This window comes from Notamacropus eugenii, chromosome 1 (genome assembly GCF_028372415.1).
Source record: "Notamacropus eugenii isolate mMacEug1 chromosome 1, mMacEug1.pri_v2, whole genome shotgun sequence".
Taxonomy (NCBI): Eukaryota; Metazoa; Chordata; class Mammalia; order Diprotodontia; family Macropodidae; genus Notamacropus; species Notamacropus eugenii.
Genome location: NC_092872.1, coordinates 536,113,656 through 536,135,730, shown reverse-complemented (window position 1 = coordinate 536,135,730; position 22,075 = coordinate 536,113,656). Strand labels below are relative to the sequence as shown.

General features: G+C 36.5%; 1 protein-coding gene across 4 annotated transcripts in view; it reads right to left on the bottom strand.

Moving 5' to 3' along the window:
* LTBP1 (latent transforming growth factor beta binding protein 1) overlaps nucleotides 1-22,075 on the bottom strand; it is a 477,680-nt gene that overhangs the window by 263,026 nt on the left and 192,579 nt on the right. For 3 of the 4 annotated variants that reach the window (XM_072634139.1, XM_072634140.1, XM_072634141.1), the window contains exon 5: nucleotides 13,018-13,185. In XM_072634139.1, coding sequence (XP_072490240.1) covers nucleotides 13,018-13,185 — 168 coding nt within the window. Of the gene's footprint in view, nucleotides 1-13,017; nucleotides 13,478-22,075 lie in introns of those variants that run through there. The other variant, XM_072634142.1, reaches the window with a different exon arrangement.

Genomic DNA, 22,075 nt, shown 5'->3' with positions numbered 1-22,075 from the left:
GGTGCACTGAAATGTTCTCTTAATCACAAGTGTGTACAAGTTCATGATTAAACAAGCCTTAAATCCCTCAAATTCCCATTTCACTGGATCTGGTCTTGTTGGAAGAATGAGTAACACAAATGAGGTCTTTCCATTTCACTTTGACCTATGGTCTCCAAAGAAATGAGCTTCCTGCCTGACTGTGTGCTGTGAAAAAGGGGGAAAAAATAACAGCTAAGGGTGGTTAGGAAGGAAAATTAAAATTCCTAGTCTGTCTACCTTTGAGGGCCAGTGATTTTTTGTAAATGCATGTCTTCTCAGTGCAAGGAGCAGCAGAAGCACCATACTGTTAGCAAAAAGTATGATGTTCAAAAGTTGTTGATATGAGATTTGGAGTCTTTACTAAAAATTCCAAGAAGCCACAGGCTTCTAGGTAATGTGTAAATTACTGAGGCAGAGAGTGAAGTGGGAGGAACAGGGGCTCATTATTTGGAGGCCAAAAGATGACTGTTTGAATGCTATATCACCTCCAAGCTTTTCTCCAGTTCTAAATTCTATCATTCTATGTAATAAGGTCAGTGGGATATGAAAGCTCTATTAATTTCCCTTAATCTGACCCCCTTCCATGATATAACAAAATGTGATTATGGCTAAAAACAAACCACCCTGGAAGCAGTTTAATGCTGTAAAATGAGGGGGCTGGACCAATGGCCTCTGATTTCTGTCCTAGTTCTAAATCTCTGATCCTGTGTTGAAATATCCAACAAAAGGTGAATGGTTAAATAAACTGTGATACGTCAATGTAATGTAACACTGTGGTAAAATTAATGTTGGCAAAGTGTGAAGAATAAAAATAAATATGGAAAAACCTTAGTGAAATAATACAGAGTGAAAAAAGGAAGACCAGAAGAATATGAGAGGACCACCATTGTAGGAGGGAAAATTAATGGCAATCAAGTGGACAGAGAATGCTAACAGAGACTTAAAGGGAGTAAAGTAAAAATTGTTTCAATATTTTAAGGAATTAAATTCATTTATTTAATTATAAATAACAAAGATTAACGTTGTAGTGCTGTTCAATATTTTTATAACAAATGATTTAATTTTTAAAAGAGTGGCCAATGCCATCACCAGAAGTAGTCACAGAGAACTTTTAATTTAGAAGTTTATGAAACTCAGATTGTCTTGAATCCTGTCTCAGCTCTGCTCCTAGCTAAAATATTCATGAGACCTCCACTTCTTTTGCACTCCCCCTGGTGATCTTATACCACATACATATAGAAATATGTGGAGTTGTATAACTCAGTAAATACCTTAGAGCTTGCTCTTGACATTTTGGTGTTCTAGCAATATTGGTTCTGAATTTTTTCTTGCATGTTCCTATTCAAGAAGAATTTTCCAGGCATTTATATCTTTAGTATTGCTACTGTCCTGTGGTGATTTCTCTGTGAATATATTTATATTTCAAAATTAAATCCTTAGATTCTCTTCACAATGTATTCTTCACACCGGTAACTATAAAACTCCTTTTTCCTCCAGCCCTTAATTTCATGCCCAGCCTTTTCTCCCTCAGCAGATGACATTGGTATCTAGGTTATGAGCTCTCATCTTTTATCCTGTACATCCTAAGTCCAGGAGACTTTTCCCATCCTGACTACTTTTCCACTGGGTCCCTTCCTCCCAAGGTTAAAATCCCTTTCATTTTATTTTCCTAATTCATTGCTATTGGTCAGAATCAGATTTAGAATAGCAATTGTCCTTTCTAAAATGTAATGGCAGTGTGTCAGACATAAATAAATAAGAGGATTTTCCTGCAGCACTGAATGTGCAATTGAGGATAGAGAACATGATTTTTTAGTGGACCTATTCAGTAGTGTTTCATAACTTTCTCTAGCAGTACTTTATAATCTGGATATAGGAGCAGAGATTGTGGAGATTTCCTAATGTAAGAGGTACAGCAAGGGGTTGAGGGGGAGTACCTGGCTTTGGGGATTAACAAGGAAGAAATGACAGAAAAATAAGGAAGTAAGGTTTTTCAAGACTAAGGAAAAGAACACTGTCCAGATGATCATTTAAGACATTGTTTAGTTTTTCTTTTGTATCTCCAAACCCTAGCACAGCATTTGGAGCACAAAAGATGTTGACTACATGCTTTGTGAATGAATGAATGAATGAATGAATGAATGAATGAATGAATGAATGAATGAAGTGACTTACTCTGGGATCAAGATGGTAATGGAAGGGAATCAAAATTCTCTGACAACAGAGTCAAAATTTGTATCCTCAAGTTCCTAACAGTTATTAAAACATATTCACTCAATTGAAGCAAAGTGAAGTCAGAATAAAAATGAAAGATGAAAAGATCCTGACCACAAATCTCAATGATAAGTATCTCAATGATACTTAGAAAATTCAGGGGAGAGAGGGTTACAAATAGAAATTTAATAGTTCATTGAGTTACTGAGAAAGTGAGAAGAGGATTGATAGTAAAGAATGGGAGAAGTCACAGAAAAAACAAAATAGCTCCTAAATAAGAATTTAAAATTAGAGAGAGGCAATCTCAGATGTTCTACCGAGGTCATAAACTGACTACAGTCCCAAAGTTCATTTTTCACAACAGCTAGCAAAGCCACTTTTCTTTCTCAGGATGTTTCCTTGATAGACTATCCAGCCCACAGAATCAGATCTAGAAGATCCTCCCTCATGTCCATGACTTGTGAGCTGTGCCCTAGGGACAGCTCTATCATAGCATACTTCAATGTGTATTACCAAATCTTTCTGCATATCCAGGAAACCTTGCAGTCACAATGATAAGAAAGGAATACAAATAGAAAATCTATTTTTGTCATTTTTTCCAAAGAAAAATAGACTAGTTAAATACAAAGAACTGATGCCTCACCACTTGAACCCATTCCATGTAAAACTGAGGTATATCACTGACAGGGAGAGAAAGAGGGATAATTTTTAAGGCCATTTTCAGTTCTTAATTCTATGATCCATTGAGTTCACTTCAACATTCATTAGGATGAAGGACATTATAGCTATGAGGTAACTAAAAGTCCATTTAACCCAACCCCTTCATTTCGCAGAAGAAGAAATTGGGATTTTTCCTAGGGTCATGTTATTTGCAGATGAAGATGAAAGAAACCAGTCACCATTAAATTGTTAGGTTTCTTCTCTAGTTTAGTTTCTCCTACTGCCCGACATCAGGAGGGAAGGAACAGCATCTGCCTGGCCCAGATTTAGCAGCTACCATTGCTGTATGACCAAGTACTTCAGACTCAGCTACCACTGGAACAGCTCAAGTTTCAAACAACCAACTAAGATACAGCATAAGCTCTTGAATCCTGACCATGTTCTCTAGGACAATTTATTAGACAAATAAATAATGTTAGACAAATAAAAAAATGCATGGCACCCATGCATTTTAAAGAGTTATTTATATAATCAATCTCCTTCTAGGTATATAACTTGCTGGAAACAACCTATACTTTTTAAGTAGCTGGTTAAAAAGAAGATATAATTCATCTGGCTAGAGGAGAAAAACAATAGAATACAATGAAATTTAACAGAAGGAAAATGAAAATCACTATGAATGGAAATCAGAAGTATTTCACCAAATAAGGGTACAATTTTTACAGTGAGAATATTGCAATAAAAGGATATTTTCAGCCTGAATAACTTAAGTTATCCTTAAAAATGACATGGAAAAAATTATTCTCTAGCATTAATTCATTTATTTATCAAGTGTACACAGCTTTGGCCCTCATGTTATTTTTTTCTCCTCCACGGGACTTATGTGGTTCTCTGGGCACTGTAAGATTCTCACATGCTTCTAATTACCCTCTGTGTACACCCAATAAAATAGCTGGCCCCAAACATGATTAATACCACAAATTGATCCAAAAGACTCATAAATCACCCCTTCTTCAGAAAGGGATGGTGTAGTGGCAAAATGGGATGGGTTCTAATCCGGCTAAATAAGACAAAGTAGGAATGTTCTAGCAGGCTTCCTAATTTGTGAGAAAGGAAAAAAAAGACAGTGGTCTGCCTTTCCTCACTGCAAAAGCATTTCATGTCTAAGTTTCCTTTTTTACCTCTTTCAGGAAAAATCTGATGAAAATTAGGTCGGGTTTCTGTACTAAGAAACAATGAAACTACCCAAAACCCCCCAGCATGAATTTTTATTAAATCTGATGGACATTTTGAAGTTTGGTAAAGAAATCTCTTATGTGCTGCATAAAGTTTTTTTTCCTCATCAACTTTAAGAGCCCAAATTAGAGCCTATGCCACTCACTTCAGTAATTATTGTATGAATTCAGTCAAGATAATGAAGTCAAGCAATGAACTCTTCCTGAGGTCCAAAACCCTTCAACTAAAGAGAAAACCAAGTCTTAATAACTGTATCAATGACAGCACTGCATTATCTTGGCAGCAGTGGTAACTCTGGCTCTTTTCATTTGCTTTATGTCTCATACAACTTTGGGGAATGAAATCTACAGCAAACTTCCCTGTTAACTTTATCCTTCTCCATTTGGTAGTTATTTTATTTTCCTGGACTGCAAAGCCTGAAGATGACTGTGTGGCTACCCTCAAAAACATTTTCACATCACCCATGATGTTACTTCCAAGACAGCCTTCCAAACCATATATAAATTTATTATTCCTTCTTCCAATACTTAGGAAGAAAATGAGGAGCCTTTTCTGGCTGCCTGAAGCTGATACAAAATATTAAAGATAACACCAAGATTTTAGAACATGTTTTAGTAAACAACAAAAAATAGGCACAATAGGTATGCCAAAAAGTCTTGAAATGTGTCTAGATGTATTCCTTATTTTATGGCCTGCAGGTGACTTTAGGTTCTCAAATTCAAAGCCAAGAGAGCATGGGCAGGTTCTATCAAATGGAAACCTTTCAATACTGTCCATTTGTTTGTTCCTTGTTCTTTCAATAAACATTTATTAAACACTGATTATGTGCCAGGAATTATATAGGCCCTTTGGGATATAAAGATAAAGCAAAAGGGCCCCTGCCCTCACGGAGATTGCATACTATTCTACTGAAGAAGAAAAAAACAATACATATACAGAGAGGTAAATACAAAAAGTACAAAAAGTTTAAAAGGGTAAAAAAAATGTTTATTTTTTGGTGGGGGAGAGGGGAAAGAGGGTCAGGCAACAAGCTGTGGATTTCTGTTCAGAGAAGCTTGTCACAAAGAGGATGGCTACCAAATGAATTTCTTTCTTTTTTGGCTTAGCTCCAGGAATTCATGAAGAATTATTCATTTAAAGCACAAAAGTTTCAGTTTATGTACTTACACTGATAAAACCATAGGGCATTGGGAAGCACTATTCCACAAACATACATTTCTAATATTTGATTTTTAAACCAAATATCCCCAATACATGTAACTATTTCTGCAATGTCACCAATAGTTGCATGAATAATGGAGAAAGCTGCCTTTTGGTAGCATCAAATATTCATCATAAAATAAGATTAAATCATATCATTGTATATCACTGAAGAGGTCCAAAAATCAATTCAACATAATCATTTTTCCTCCTAACTATAGCTTCTGGTCCCAAAATGTCTTATGCTGTCTTAATGTTCACATCCTTGCCGGGAGTGTTGGCAATCCGAATGGGCTTCATGTGTGAGCAAGTGAATCCCTCAAAAAGGGGAATGTTCCAAGGCAAAGAGGGTGTGGTTGTACCACATCATCCATGCCATATGATACCTTCTGTACAAGGCTGACACTTAGAATTACACTCAGCACAGTCTAAATTTGCACACCCAGGACAAGCACAAACATGAATATGTAAATAATCATCTGTGACTGGTGGCAATACGTTCTGGGGTGAGAGTCAAAAAAGAGTTAGTTGTGCTATATCTTTTAAGCATCATTATAAGCTATTATAAGTTCAGGACGGCAACCCAATATGGTGAGTGCAGCTTATGAGGAAAGAGATTCCTGGATGTAGAAGAAATTGTACAGGACTTACAATTAGGAAGACCTAGGTTTGAATCTCACCTCTCAAACTTTAAGTATCATTGGAGGAAAAGTCACTTACCTACTCGGAACCTCAGTTTCCTCTTCTAGGAAAGGAGGGTATTATCAATAGTACATACATCACATTGGTGTTATAAAGATTAAAGCAGATTATATATGGAAGGTGTTAAAAGAAATGGCAGCTATTATTATTATTCAATCATGTCCAAGACACTAGAAAAAAAATCCCCTAAACACCAAACTAAATCAAAATCATTATAATTAAGATGGGCTATACTTTTGATTGTCTATTAGAGAAAATAGAGGCATTCTTTAAATTCATCGCTGGTAAACTGGGCCTCCGTTTTCTCATCGATAAAATGGGGCTAAATAATACCATCTGGTAACTGTTTTGCAAAGTTACAATGAAACTCAAATAACATATGCTTTGCAAATCTTCAATCATTATATAAATATCAGTTATTAATATTGATATTAATATATTGATATTGCTATTAATATTGTTTTGTTTTGTCTTTAAGTAAATTCCTACTATTTCCCAATAACTACGCTCAGCAGTATAGGGGGAAGGAAAACATGGTCCTTTCCTGGGGAATTATAATCTTTTTAAGGAGATAATATGAATACATCTAAAGCAACAGAGAATAATGCAACATGGTATACCGTCCTGGACTTGGAGTGAGAAGAGACTTGGGTTTGAATTGCACCTCTGACCTTGACTGTGGAACCAAGGTATAGTCACTTACTTAATCTCTCAGAGCTTCAGTTTCCTCATTTGTAAAACAAGGACACTACTATTTGTAGTAGGGCAGTTGGGAGGACCAAATGATCACTTTCTAAAATTCCAAGTGCTATAAACATGTCACCTCTTATTACTGTCCTAAACTAAAGGAAGGGGAAATCAGTGTGGGTGTGGAGACCTGAGCATTTCTTAAACCATGGGTGGCAAGTGGAAAAAGTGTAAGAAACCCTGATTTGATTAAGCAGGAAGAAAGCAGGATAATACTCCTGGTAGGTGAAACAGTTAAGTAAAGGAATGGAAAATAGTTGTGTCACAACATGACTTTAAAATCCAAGTCTTCATACAAAATTTTACAAGGGAGCTAGCTACTCCCCTTTCAGTTCATCGTTCTGAAAAATACCTTTGTTATGTATCCCTGGAGTCAGGTGCTCAAGCACTTTATTTGGGTGGTAGTTTTAATGTTTAAAGTTTAAAGTAAGGTAGTTTACAGTTTAACTGAATGACATTTATTCCATTAAGAAGTGGTAATGTAAAGGTAAACAGGTTATAGGCATGCATTTGTATCATTACTTAATATTTAGCATGCAAATGAAATAGTCTGCATTGTTTCTTGTTGTTATTCAGTCATCTCAGGCATATGACCCCACCTGGGGTTTTCTTGGCAAATAAACTAGAGTGGTTTACCATTTCCTTCTCTAACTCATTTTACAGATGAGGAATTAAGGCAAAGAGGATTAAGTGACGTGCTGGGTCACACAGCTAGTAAGTGTCTGAGGTCACATTTGAACTCAGGAAGATGAGTTTTCCTGGCTCTAGCCCCGCACTCTAGCCAGCGCCACCTAGTTACCCTGCCTGCATTCTAATGAAAATTATAAGTAAAGAATGCATTCTATATTAATATTTTTGTGGACTCTAAGATCATCAACATCCTTCTGAGTTTTTTAAGCATAGAAAATTCATCCCAAATAGATGAGATCTTAATGTACAATGGACAAAGGATTCCACAGATGTCTTTAATAACTTAAGCTATGCTTAGAAACTCTCATTCTTAATAGAAAACCAAGTGATCATGCTCTACTGTTTTAGTAAATGTCTTTGCTTCATGAACATTAAAACAGTGAAGAATGGCAGCAAGTCATCCTCTGTATAATAGTGCTCCATTTCTAAAAACAATAATGGCATTAAAAGTGAATCAAATCATGATTTGCCCTAACCTAACGACCTCTCAAAAAGGCCTTTACAAATCAAGGTTACAACATTGGCTCAGAAAGTATGACCTTGTCCTATCCCTCATAATATCAGCCTTACATAGTTTCTCCAGAGTAAAAAAAAAAAAAACAAAAAGGGCCAGACTACTATATTCGGTTCAGGGTACCAAAGTTTAGAAAGGACATTGATAAACTACAGAGCAAACAAAAGAAGACAGCCAGGATGATGAAGAGTTTTGAGTCCATGTCATATATGAATCTGTTGAAGGAGCTAGAGATGTTTAACTTATAAGAGAGAAGACTCAGAAGTTATCCAAAGAAACTGTAATCAAGAATCCAAAGTCATGTCATGTAGAACAAAGAATACATGTGTAATTCTGACTCCAGAGGAAAGAACTAGGAGAACCCAGTGGATAGCTGTTGCAAAGAAGCACATTTAGGCCTGATGTCCTAACAACTAGAGCTGACCATAAGTGGAATGGGCAATGGATTTCCTTTCACTGGATATCCTCAAGTAAAAGCTGAATGACTTCTTTTCATGTATGTTGTACATGGAATTCCTTTTCAGACTAGATAGCTGCTAAGGTCCCTTCCATCTCCCACATTCTGTATTTCTGTAACTTGAATAATTATCCTAATTTCATCCCTCATTTGACAGTTGAGGAAACTGAGGTCTAGGGAGGTTAATTTGCCTAAGGTCACCTAGGAAGCAAGGGACAAAGTCAGGAATGGAAGCCAGATTCTCTCACTCGAAAGTCAGGACATTTCACCTGCATCACACTGCCTCTCAAAAAATTTCTTGGTATATAATTTTCTTTGTTCATGATATGAAATAGCTATGAGGATGAAGAAGTGGTTCACTTGTTGAACTTAGCAATATTAAAGTATTTTTTGTAATAAAACCTAATGGTCTTAAGTCAGTTTTGTGGCATTTAAATGGGAGATGGTAAACCTGGTAAAGGGTATATGTAAGGACTTAAAGATCTAAAATTGAGGTAATGGCTGCCACAAAATATTCAAAACTACCCATTAAGCCTGTTAAAGTCCTGTCTTCCTCATCCAAAAAAATAGAATAATCATATTTGTAACCCTCCATATCTCCCAAGGAAAAAGTGTCAAGATGAATGAGAAAGGGTGAAAACTCCTTAGGGTAAAAGGTGTAGGAGTAAAAAGATGCCATATGAACTCAATATATTACTCTGGTGATCATTAATTCCTTCCAAGAACGCTTGCCAAATAAAATATTCCATGTAGATATTTTTTGCATATTTCTATCACTACTATAACTGGAAGAAGAAATATCCTTTACTAGTTGTATCTGTATAATCATTCATACAGTAGACTCTTTATATAGTGATTCCTTAGGAAACATAAGAATCTGCAAATTTTAAGAAACAGAAGATCAGTTCCTTGAATCCCTATGAAATCAGAAGAATTCATTAGAAAAGTAACACTTAGGCTCTCAGTCCTTGGCAATTCCCATTCAAAGAAAAACAGTCTCAAGGGTCAGCAGACCACAGACTGTCACAGATGAGAAGGGTTATGACAAATATTGAAAGAAAAAGGAGAGAAGACAAAAGGAAGAGATCAGGGCAGGGGGTGGAGTGGTGTTGAAAGTTGGAGAGAGGTAGAGAGAGAGGAGAAAAGACAAGAAGAGAGGGGACAAGGGAAGGAGGGAGAAAGTGAAATACAAAGGGAGAAAGAAAAGAAAGGAAGGGAGAAGGAAAAGAGAAAGGAAGGGAAAAAGAGAGGAGAAAGAAGGGGGAAAGAAAGGGAAGAGAAAAAGAGAGATGGAAAGGGATGGAGGAAAGAAGAGGGAAAGAGAGAGGGGAAAGAGGGGAGAGGAAAAGAAAGAAAGAGGAGGAAAGGAAGAGAGGAAGGAAAGGAAGAAGGAAAAGAAAAGGAGAGATGAATAATGAATAAAGTAGAGAGATTTGATCTCTATATGATTAACTTTTTAATAGTTAAAAATACAGGTATTATAGTAACCCTATAAAAATACCTCCCATTTTTGAGAAGCTTGAAACACTAACCATAAGTTATTTTATTCATCCTAACTCAACCTCTGTGTTAATTCATTTCTTTTTATTAATTATTATATGAAAGATATTTGGGGATAGAGACAAAATTTAGATAATATACAGTCCCCACCTTCCTGGAGCTTACAGTATAGTAGGGTATTATAATGTAAATACTGAGAACTATACATAAAATAAAATAATAAAATAATACTGGGTAAAATACCCAGTATTATTTATCCCACTGAGCCCTCAGGAAAGTATAATGAAGATAACCAGTCAAAAAAAAATACCATACTGATACTTGTTCAGCAGCTGACTTGGCCTCTCCCATTTTATTGTCTTTGGTGCCACCGTCACAACAGATTAGCTAGAGAAAAGGCATCATAATAAAAGTCCATCCCACGTATCTCTTACAGTCTTTTTTATACAAATTCCTGATTCTTAGCTAACTAAGGAATTATGTAGCTAATGGACTATGCTTAAGCTCACTTACATACTAGGTCAGCTCCACCACTAGATTTCTTGACCTTGTGCAAGTCATTTCTTTTGGCTTCAGTGTCCCCATTTGTAAAATTAGAATAAAACTTAAGACTGTCTACGTTATAGAGAGTTGTGAGGAAAGTACTTTGAAAAGTTTCAAGTGTAACACAAAGATAAGCTATTACTATGATTACTGCTATTCTCCCAGTATCACCTGGACTTGTTACCCTGCCCATGTCCCTTTTTACAGAAGCACAAATAAAATACATGACAAGTTGTCTACTGGCTGAATTTCTCAGACCACGAAGCTTCCCAAACACATATCAGATACATTGTCAGAAGCTTTTAAAGTGATCCTCTCAATAACATGCATGAATCAAATAGTATATACAGGAAATTCATCAATCAGAAAAACTACTAATAGCTTAACTGTAAGAGGGTACATAAGTTCTACAATCTGTTCCTTGTTCATTTGAAACATATCAAATTCTGTTTGTTTGTGAAAACCAAAAACATAGCACATCTGAAAATTACATTCTATATTTCAGAACTGTCTCCAGATCTGTCTCTGAAATCTATAAAACATTTGAACAAAAACGTACAGAGGAAACAAGTAAAAATGCATACATGTGTACACATATGTATACATATAAGTAAAATATTTCTCAAATCTAAATGGATAAAACTATTTATTACTATGCCTTTTGTAATACCATTCTAGCCCCTTTTGGGTAAAAGTTCTTTGTGGCTTGCTATTTTTAACTGGCTGTATTTAGCATTAAAAAAAGTTTTAGGTATATTGTTTCTAAATATCTGGGGAAAAACCAGAAGGGTCGGTATAGTACAAGCTTTAACAAGTACACTTCCACTGTTCCTCAAAGTTTTCAAATATTTCATTTCAAAGCAAATAGAAAATTAGTTACCACCCTCTCCTTCCTTTTAAAAGAAAACAATGGTAAAGGCAAAAAAGAAGAAGAAGGAAGAGAAGGAAAAAGAAAAGAAACAGCAGCTGCTACTGGGGAGGAAGAGAGGTGAGTGGAAGAAAAGAAATTCAAATAAAATAATGGGGAGGAAATGCATGAAATCCACAAGTGTCTTTCTTTGGTATTAAGGAAACAAACAAATAGAAAGCCACACCTTTCCTCACTAATACAGTTATAAAAACTCTACAAATAATTTAAGAGCTGAGACCCTAAAGATCACCTGACTCACACTTCCTTTTTTAGAGAAAAAGGAAACTTAAAGCCCAGAGATTTTCAGTGATTTGTTCAAGATCATGCAACTGGTTGGTGGCAGAGTTTAGGAATCCTGACTCCTACCAGGATGGCACACTTCCCCTTTACATCATACAGCCTCCCTAATTTGGCATAATCTGCAAGGTCTGCCTTGTCACTGCATCCTTTTTAAGATACTCAGTTCTACAAACAGGAAATTCATGACTTATGAGTACACTGGCCTTACAAAGGAGTATGTATAGGGACGTTAAAAAACATGCCTGCTTTTGCCAGATCTATACTACCAGGGAACATGCTTAGACAACACAGCAGTACAGTAGAAGAGTAATTCAAGAGGTAAGAGTGAATTTGCTCAGACCTCTGTGTCATCTTGATGAAAAATGATTTTGTTTTTTCTCCTCAAAGACTTAACACCACACCATCAAAAAGTTAGATGTGACATATCAAATGTCTGACACTCAGGTAGTTCTGCTCAGTAACCTAAAGGATAATGTAGGTGGCTGTAATTATATGAATGCACATAGCAAATCAAATTTTCCTATGATAAACTACAGGATTACAACTCAGGAGACAGGATGACAGTAGTCTGGTGAGCCAAAAATAAAGGATTAGCTCGCGCTCTCTGAATTTACAGAAAACAGGGGTTTTTTTTCCCCCTAGTAGGCACTGTGATTCTTAGGCAACTTGGAACTCAAAAGTTATCACTCACCAAGGAACTGTTATTTTTCACATTTTCACTTCTTGTACAAAATTAACGATACTAGAAATTGCATCAATTTCTGCAGTAAGAAATCCACGTTATATTTAAAATTCTTAACATAATCTGGACTGTGCAAAGTAGAAACATAACAAGACCCATCAGATGTCATTCTTTTCTGGAATGAGAATTCAGAATCCAGCAGTTTTGTCCTTAAGGACAGTATCATGAAGTCAAGTTTCACTGTCATCTATTAAACGTTTCCCCAACATACTCTTTGGGTGGAATATAATAAACTGCACAATATCTGACTGAAATATTTCTAAATTGATCAATTCAAGCCTTCACTTGTTTTCTGTCCAAAACTAAATCCTGTCTGTTCTGTCTATCCCAACATTCACACACGATCCCCACACTGACAGAGCAATAGGCTATATTTTAAGCTTTCATTCCTCCAGGAAATAAAACGTCTTGTTGAAAACAGTTCAAAAAGCTAAGAAAAAAGTTTCCCTAAAAGCAATATGCTAGTACTTACTTATTATCAAGATCTTCTAATTCGAGGAGGCAGTAGCAAGGGGGTGTAAATGCCAGGAAAACATAGAAATCTATACACTAAAGAGAGCTACGCCTCAGAAGTGACTTACCTACTCGGAAGTTTGTGGCTGTCAAAGTGTCCGCTGCATGCCCATTTTCACTAATGAGAGTGGTGGTATTCCCCTTCTCACAGTTATTCTGACAACTGCCCTTGGTGCAGGTCACTTTACAGATGCTTGGAGTAAAGACCACCTTGATGCGGCCAGTGTGGTTACTCACTGGGAGCGGAGGCAGAGAGAAAAAGAAAAACAAACAGATCAGCTTAGTATCCATTAAATTTCCTTCGAAGGTTTTAAAAAAAAAAAGAGCACGCAACTCCGACAGGTTTTTAAGGAAGGAGGGAAGCCTGCACTGTTCTCTGCTCGGTATCCAGTGGTGTCTCTGAAACAGGAGTAGGAAGCTTAACAAACAGAACTCTGGGATGCACTCCAAAACCACATTTGAAGTCAAGTCACCAGAGTGGGATTAGTAATCACAATGCTGTACTTTATTCACAGGCAGACAAAGAGCAATACCCAGGGCACGAGAGATTAAATAGCCAACCCTGACAGGCAGATGTAACGTAAAGAGGTTGGCCATGCACCTAGTGTGGAATAAAATCTTGTGTCCTCCTCCTGCAGACTTTTCCTGTTTCTACCGTTATTAAGTCACTATTTGCAGCCCGACCCCTGGAAATGTTTTAGGCATGCAGCGTGTCTGAGAACATCTGTCTCAAATCTCCTGGCACTCAGGTCTGAAGTGATCAAATCTTGTGACGCAGCTGCTTGGGCACAATTTCTTTTTTTCACAAGTCTATGGCGTTATTTCTTCATCGGACTTTAGGCAACATAGATTTTATTTGGCTATCAATTCCATCTATCTAAACAAGAGGAAGGTCAGGACAAAGTGTTAAGAACTACCTCTGTGTTAAAATATTACCTCAGAATTCTCAGAGTTCTAGGTGGAATATGAAAATGGCCCACTTTTTAAAATCTAGATACTGTAAAGTGCCCATCAATAGATTTCAGATTACATCGTCCTTGGCAAAGAGTGTGCTTGGCAGGAGGATTTATTCACTTCAATTAACATTCTTCCAGTCTATACATTCCTTCAGGTATTTAGTAGTAACTTTGATTTGCTAACCTTAATCCTAGAGATTCAGTTCAGTTAAAACCTCAACCAGCATTTATGCATACTACGTGCCAAGAATTGGCAGTAGAAAGACAAAAACACTAACAGTCCCTGTCCTCAAGGAGTTTAAATTCTACAAAAAGAGTCAGATTTGTGACAGCCAGGGTTATGAGCCAAATTCCTAAGTCAAGTAAAGTCTACTTTCAAAAGACCTTACCTCTAAGTATCCTTTCATGTATCAACATCTAAGAACACAAAGTGGGCCACCAAAATCAGATCTGCCCTTCCCACATCCAAAATTTTCCATCCTCCCCCTTACCATCTATATTTCTCATAATCTGGACTTCACCACCATGCCCCAGAAACCCCTTCGTCCTGGAAGATCATTTCAGCCCTGGAATTCACACCTCAGAAGTAATGCTCTCAATTCCTTTGACCTTTGTTTGATTGAATGGATCCTCCCACAGCCACTATTTAAGGAAATCACAAAGACCAGTCATCTCTTCATCTATTCATTTCTCACCAGACTACAATCCAGACTTCATCATCTCCCCCCACCACATACACACGCATGCTGGGTACCTTCCTTCCCCTTCCCATTTTCAGCTTCTTTTTATGTGCTGTCTTCTTCATTAGAATATAAACTCCTTGAGGACAGGAACTCTGTTTCCTTGCAGTTGTCTTCTCAGTACAACCAAGCTAATAATAAATGATTGTTGACTGGCTATCTCAATACTCCATTTTTATGCCAATGCAAGATTTATTATTTATGGTAATTCTCAAGGCCTTGATCTCATTTGGTGATTAATCTTAACTAATGTTGGAGTGCTAACAGGCAAAAATGTTACCTCCACTGCTAAGTATTTACATCTTCACCTTTCTAGAAGTAATACCTCAAAGTCAATGACTGAAGATTTTCCTGTTCTGACTTTAAACCGGACACTTAGGATGCTTTATGGTGCTACAGACTAAAAAAGGAAATAAAATAATTAGCACCTATCTTTGAAAACAGAATTAATGTCTCCTGTCTAATCACAATAGAAGACTTTATAAACAGGCAATGTATGGTGTCTTTCAGGCCAACCCTGCAGCTTCACTCCCCACTCCCCAAAAAGCCAGGCATTAATCAAAGAGGGCTGGGGCATCTTCCAGCAATTCTGACTGGCTAAGGTTCAACTAGCTCTACCATGGCTCTGGCTGGGAAGGAAGGTAATCCTCAAACTCACTGTTTCTAGGAGTCTTCCCTCACCAAAGAAGTCACCCCTACTACCTCCCCATCCTACTCTATACTCTATATTCAACCAGGAAATTATGAAGACAGCCTTTTTCTTAGAAATCTTCAAAACAATTACGAGTTCTCAGCTATTCTCATTTGGCTCAGGACCTAAAACTGTAACAGATATCTTAATTCAAAGGAGTAATCCTAATGGTGGGAATTATGGGCACATAGTTGACAACTGGGGGAGACATTGGATCAATCAGGTCTTTATGTGCCTTTCAAAAATAATTATGTTTATACACTCTCTAAAGTTTACAGATTCCATTCCCCTCCTTCCCATCCACCTCCCACATGACTACTAAAAAATAATCTAAGGCAGAGCTCTGAATTTGCTGCTCTCCTGCTCAAAAACCCACTGCAGCTCCCTGTTCCCCTAGGATATAATACAAATTCCTAAGTTTGACAATTAAAGCCTTCTAACATCATGCTCCAGTCTACTTACTAAGTATTATCTCAGATAACTCCTTTCATGAACTTCAGGTTCATTCATACTAGAATGCCCTGTTTCTCAAAATCAGAATTCTGTTTCTTGCTTCTGTGGCTTCCAAGAGTCTTTCTTTCTCTTCAAGGCTCAATTCAGGAGTTAACCTCTTCCCACAAGTTTTCTTTTTTTCTCTGCCTTGAGACAGACTCATGTGCACAAGCTTGCGCGCACGTGCATGCAAACACACACATACACACACACACACACACACACACACACACACACACACACACTTGGTATTTAGCTATTTGTGTAACCTTCCAGGCAGTGTTTAATAACCTGGGCTTCTATTTTTATCTTCACATGCCCAGCATAGTGACCAGCATAGATGGGGGCCAAGAAAATGTGTGGTCCCTTCAATGTCTGCACAAAAACCTCATGAACTAGGTAATGAAAATATTATTTATTCCCATTTTACAGGTGATAAAGCTAAATTGCACTCAGAGATGTGAAGTGACTTGTCTAAGATCACATAATAACTAGCTGAGCCTGGGTTCAAGCCCTGATCTCTCCTGAACCCAAGTGCAGCACTCTTTTCATGACACTGCTAACAGGCAGCCACAAAGTATGTATGAACTGTTTACATGATTTCTATCCCAAATTTCTATATGATTTCAGAAAACTGTCTGTACAAATTTATCTTAGAAACGAGGAAGAGGTTAAAAAAAAGAATATTCATTCTATAATCAGAAAAATCCATAGTCTAGCTTCTCTTCTTTTTTCAACAGTACCACACAGAAATTGGATCATGCTCAGTTCTCAGACCACACTTATAATACCTTAAGGATATAGGTTTTTTGTTGATGGGTTGTTTATTTTTGTTGTTGTTGGGGGTAGGGTGGGAGGAGGTCAGGGAGTGGAATTAAACTCAGAAAAAAAAGGAGATAATATCTTCCCACTTCAAAAGAATATAAATTTATATTTTTTCTGGCTCTTGGTACAATACTGAAATTGGAGATACTGTGCCAACTATTTTGTCTCCTCTGGCACTGACATGTTGTACCAGCAGCTGCCATACAGATGTTCATACCTTCACCTAAATTATACTTACTTAGTGAAGCAGAGATTGGCCATCCAAAGAAAGCAAGCCCTTAATCATTATTCTCATTTCTCCTCCCAGTCTACAGTAGTCACTTAATAGGCACTTGAGATTCTCTCAGTCTATTGTTTTTAAAAACTTATAATACTATTTTGCCAAAAAAAAAAAAAACAAAAAAACCTGGCTTAGAATCATCTGGACTTTCAAAAGGCAAAGACAGTTTTATGTGACTCAATTCTGACTTTTACAGTGTCCACTTCTTCTTGGAAGGCAGAAGAATATTTTATTTCATTTTTTCCCTGGTGTTTTACAAGTTATTCTGCTAGAAAGCACTCTAATTCTCAAATAGATGGATCCATAGTAGGTCCTCTTGTTTCTCAGTATCCTGTTTATTTCCCTATTACAATTAACTTTGATTTTAAATACCAGGAGTATGGTGATGATCTGTACAACTCCCGTTGTTCAAAGATCAGAATGGTGAACAAGAACTATCACCAGATTGGCCACTGGAAGAAGAATTTTTCCACCATAGCAACTATAAAAGGTCTGTCAAAGACCACCAACTAAGCTACAGATGAATTGTAATCTGTGTCAAGAGAAAGAGTACCCCAACTGAGGAAATGAAAGATCTTTGAAACATTGACACATATTTAAATGCTAATTCTCTTCAGTATCATTACTGATTCTATTTCACCTTCCTAACCACAATCCAATAAATTGTAAACTAACTTGAAAAAAACAACTTACCATGCTCCCAAACTTCTCTCCTTCTGCCTATGAGTGCCAATATTTCAAAAATCTAGGATTTCATTAGTGTGAGCATTCTTCCTCCCAATGCTGATCACAACCTATCTTGCATCTTGGTATGCAGTCTTCTATTGGCAAAAAACAAAACAAAAATGCATCACCTGGTAACCACTGGTCTGGAGGTGAGTCTATTAGAACTTGTTTAGACTCTGCCTCTGATGACAGATCTGTCATGTGGGGGTTAATGAAAAGCTTTTCAGGCATGAAAGCACCTACCATAGTCTGTGCTCCCCAGGCATAGCTTTCAAAAAGCAGTCACCTCCATGCCATAACGTGGTCCAGAACAGGATTTTCAAAGAGAACATCTTGAGACTACCTTTCTTAATCCATTAAAAATCAAGTTCATACTTTAAGTGATAAAATTGATGCCCAAGGCACCAGGGTAGCAACAATGGTCTATCAGGAAAAGTATAATGTGGATGTGGATTAAGTCTGGTGATTTTATGGCTATGTGGTATAATGGATAGAACACAGGACCTGGAATCAGGAAGATCTAAGTTCAAACCCAGTCTCAGATATTAAAATAACTGTGTGATCCCTAGGCAAGTCACTTAATTTCTGCCTGTCTCAGTGTCCTCATCTATAAAATGGGGATAGTATTTGTAAAGCATTTTGCAAATCTTAAAAGTTTTTATTGTTGTCACTGTTACCACTATTAGTTGATTCCTACTAAGGGTTGTAGGGCAGGGGTGGGAGAAAAAGATGGCAGCTATTTCATTTAGCAGAGATCAAAGAATCATGGAGTTGTAGAGGTAAAAGAGAACTTAGAGATAATTTAGTCCAACTTCATTGATTTATAGATAAAGACATGAAGGCTCAGAGAGAATAAGAAGTTTTCCCAAGGTCACACTGAAAGTCTGTAACAGAGCTGATTTCCCAGACTTCCAGCATGTTCATTTTTCTAGTGGTACATACCCAGTGATCATAAGTTACAGGTCTAAAGTAAACTACAGCCAGTTCCACCAAGAATCAAGAAGAAAAAGCTTGGCATAATTTATGTGCTTTTTGGAGGACATAATTTGAGTGGTTTGTTTGTTTTTTCCCTATAGGGAAAGTTTGGCCAGGCACTCTGAAACATGGGAATTTGGCTAGAATGGCACAAATTAAGCTATTCAACAGGGTTGCCAAATCAGTCAAGACGTTCTAAAGCCCTAAAGAATTGATATTCTACCTGGAGCTTTGGTTAACCCTGATGTGAATTTCTCCCTCCAAAGAGAAACAAGCTAAAATGGGTTGTTTTTTTCCTAAAGTTAATGTGTTTCTAAGATAAGAAATGCAAATTTCTACTTTCTAATCATAATAGATGGAAGAAAACTCAAAATCCATATAAAATATCGACAGGAATACCACAACCAGAAATGAGTTGAATGGCCATCAATTCCTCAGGATGCCAGAATATGGCCAGTAAATAAAAGCAGCCATGAAGCAAATAGGTCAAGTTCAAGATTCACTTCAAATGTCATGAGCAAATACACTCCCCTCAACGTTCATCCAGAATGTTATGGCAGCATATTAGCATGTGTCCATTTTAAACAACAGGGAGAAACCACAGGCAACATCCTCCAAGAAAAAGAAGCAACCGCCCTGTGGCAAAACCTATAAAACTTAGCCATCAAGTGAATCCTTCTAAATCACCCTCAGGGATAAGTTTCACAATCAAGTCATGGGTAGTTTCTTCAGGGTGTTTGAAAATTGAGCTAATACTTAGTTCTCCCATTTATGGTCCATTAGTGCCTAAAAAAGCCAATAATACTTTGAAGAATAAAAGACATACAAAATGAAGTAAGCTTAACAGATGTTCCTTATCAGTTTCTTGGGGTTTGTTTAAATATTCCTAAAATATTAGCAAGGTGACTCAGTGGATAGAGCACTGGGGCCTGGAGTCAGGAAGACCTGAGTTCAAATCGTGCTTCACATACTCACTTAACTGTGTTACTCTGGGCAAGTCACTTGACCTCTCTTTACCTTAATCCATTGGAAAAGGAAATGGAAAACCACTCTAGTAAATCTTTGCCAAGAAAACTCCATACAAAGAATTGGACACAACTGAATAACAGCAAAATATTTAGGCCATTAAGAACTACAGAGTGCTTTAAGCTCCTCAAGAAAGGTGCTAGATAAATCCATGCTACTGCAACAATCTGTTATTCTATCAAGTTCTTCTCTTCCTAGAAATTCTGCCAGAAGGAAAAGACAAATGAGATCTCTAGTACTGATGTAAATACTTCCTTAGATAAGAATCTTTAGATGTGTTACTATACTCTGCCTCAAGTTTTCTAGGTAAAGGTATGTTAAACTAAAGAAGTAAAATGAAAAAAAAAATAACAAGAAAGCTGCTATATGGGTTAAAAAAAAAAAGAAACCTAATTGTAAGAACTCTTATGCTTTTCCCTATTATTCTCTCTCAGAGTGTACTATTGTATAAAGCATATTATTCTCTCTCAGAGAAGATCATATCTGTGCACATGTGTTTGCTTAATAAGCTATTCATACACAAATACAAACACACACACACAGGCATAGTCTTGGAATCTGGAAGACCTGGGTTCAAGTCCTCCCCCTGACACATACTGGATGTATAATCATGGGTAAGTCACTTCACCTATCAGTGCCCCCAGTCAGCAACTCTCTAAGGTTCTAAGTTACAGATGAGTTGACAGTCTACACTGGTGAAGGGAGTATCCCATACAAATAAATTCAAAGGTCTAGACCAAAAATAAGTAAATATGAATGAATAAATGAGTGAATATGCATATATTAAGCATTTACGATACGTCAAGCACTTACACACAATGCCTTTGCCATGTATTATGGGTATACATGTAGGGAGGAGGAAAGTGTGTCTAAGTATATTTGAACCTGGGAATAAATCTCAATACATTTACTATAGCACCACCCCTAAAAGGATCATCTACATTTTTTTAATGTCTACCAAATCTTGACAATATTTGAATACTTCAACCCCAAATGGATTCATTAGGATAGGTAATATAAATATGCAACCATTACCCAACAGGGAGATGAATAACTATGTATGTAAATATTAGTCCCTTTCTAGCAACAATTGTCAGAAGTGTTGAAATGAATGATTATACAACATTTCAGCTTTCAATTATGATTTTTTAAAAAAATTTTGTTATATTCACCAAAAAACAATACTCATGATCATAAAAATTTCAAACCAAGGTAGAGTATGGGTGGTGCAGATTGAATGTTGGAAGCTCTGCAAAAATTACAGACCATTTTTCTGAATCATCAAAACATAACACAATGACTACAAAATCAAAGCTGACCTTTTGTATTAAATATGCCACTGAGAATAAGTGTACAGTCATCAAGAAAGTATAGTCTTCTACAACCACTTTCCTAGAAAGATCTCTTCCATGTACCTAATTTTCAGAGGATATCATGCCAGCATCGAACAAGCATGAGCCAAAAGTGTCATCCATTTTTAGTACAGGTTGAGAAAGATGCTGCCAATGATCACATTATTTCTAATTCACTAAAAGCAACTTAGAAATCCAAGAGCACCAGATTCAGATGCTGAATTTTTGGTTTGATTTTATATACTGCTTTGTAATTAGCCAAAAAGACATTCTGGCCTGTACCTCAGTGAGACTTTGGCTAGGGTACAAATTTGGAGTGAGGATATAAAAACAAGAAACTCTATCCCGGATCTGGATCCTTTTTATTAAAATCAGGACTCTTCATTATTTGCTCTCATTTCACCTTTGCTTAGTTTTGCCATGATCAATTAAAGGCTTTTCTGGGAAATTTTATGTGTTTCCCTTTTTTCTCTGCTTTCTTCCTTTTGTATATTCATACCTCTGAGTTGTGAACCTTAAGAGAACATTTTACTTTCTTTGGTATGCTTCTTAGGCCTGCCCTTTCTTTCCCTTAATGCTTCTCCCCTTCATGTAGTGAGAGAAAGTATTCTTCACTAGAAATTTAAAAGCTGACCAGATTTCAATTTCTGGAAAGAAACAAAATATTTTTGAAAGTATAATATATAATGTTTTATGGCACCTAAGGGGAGCTAATAAGCCTTACACCTAACAAGTACTTTAGTCACCAAGCAGGACCTGACCTGGGGGGTCAGTCTGGGGAAAATACAATTTGGCAATAGAAAGATTATAAATAATACATTTGTGTAATGACAATAATCTTTTTTTAATTATTGATTTAATTACATATATTCAAATAATGTAAATTAAATTATAATTAATTATGATTAATTATAAACTAAAAACTAATATAAATACAACTAAACTTGCTTTTAAGTACATTAAAATATATTCATTTCAATATATGAGATAAAATTTTAGTCATTCTATTGTCTTTATCAAGATTATTTACTTGTATAATAATTCTCATTAACTTTTCCTTTTA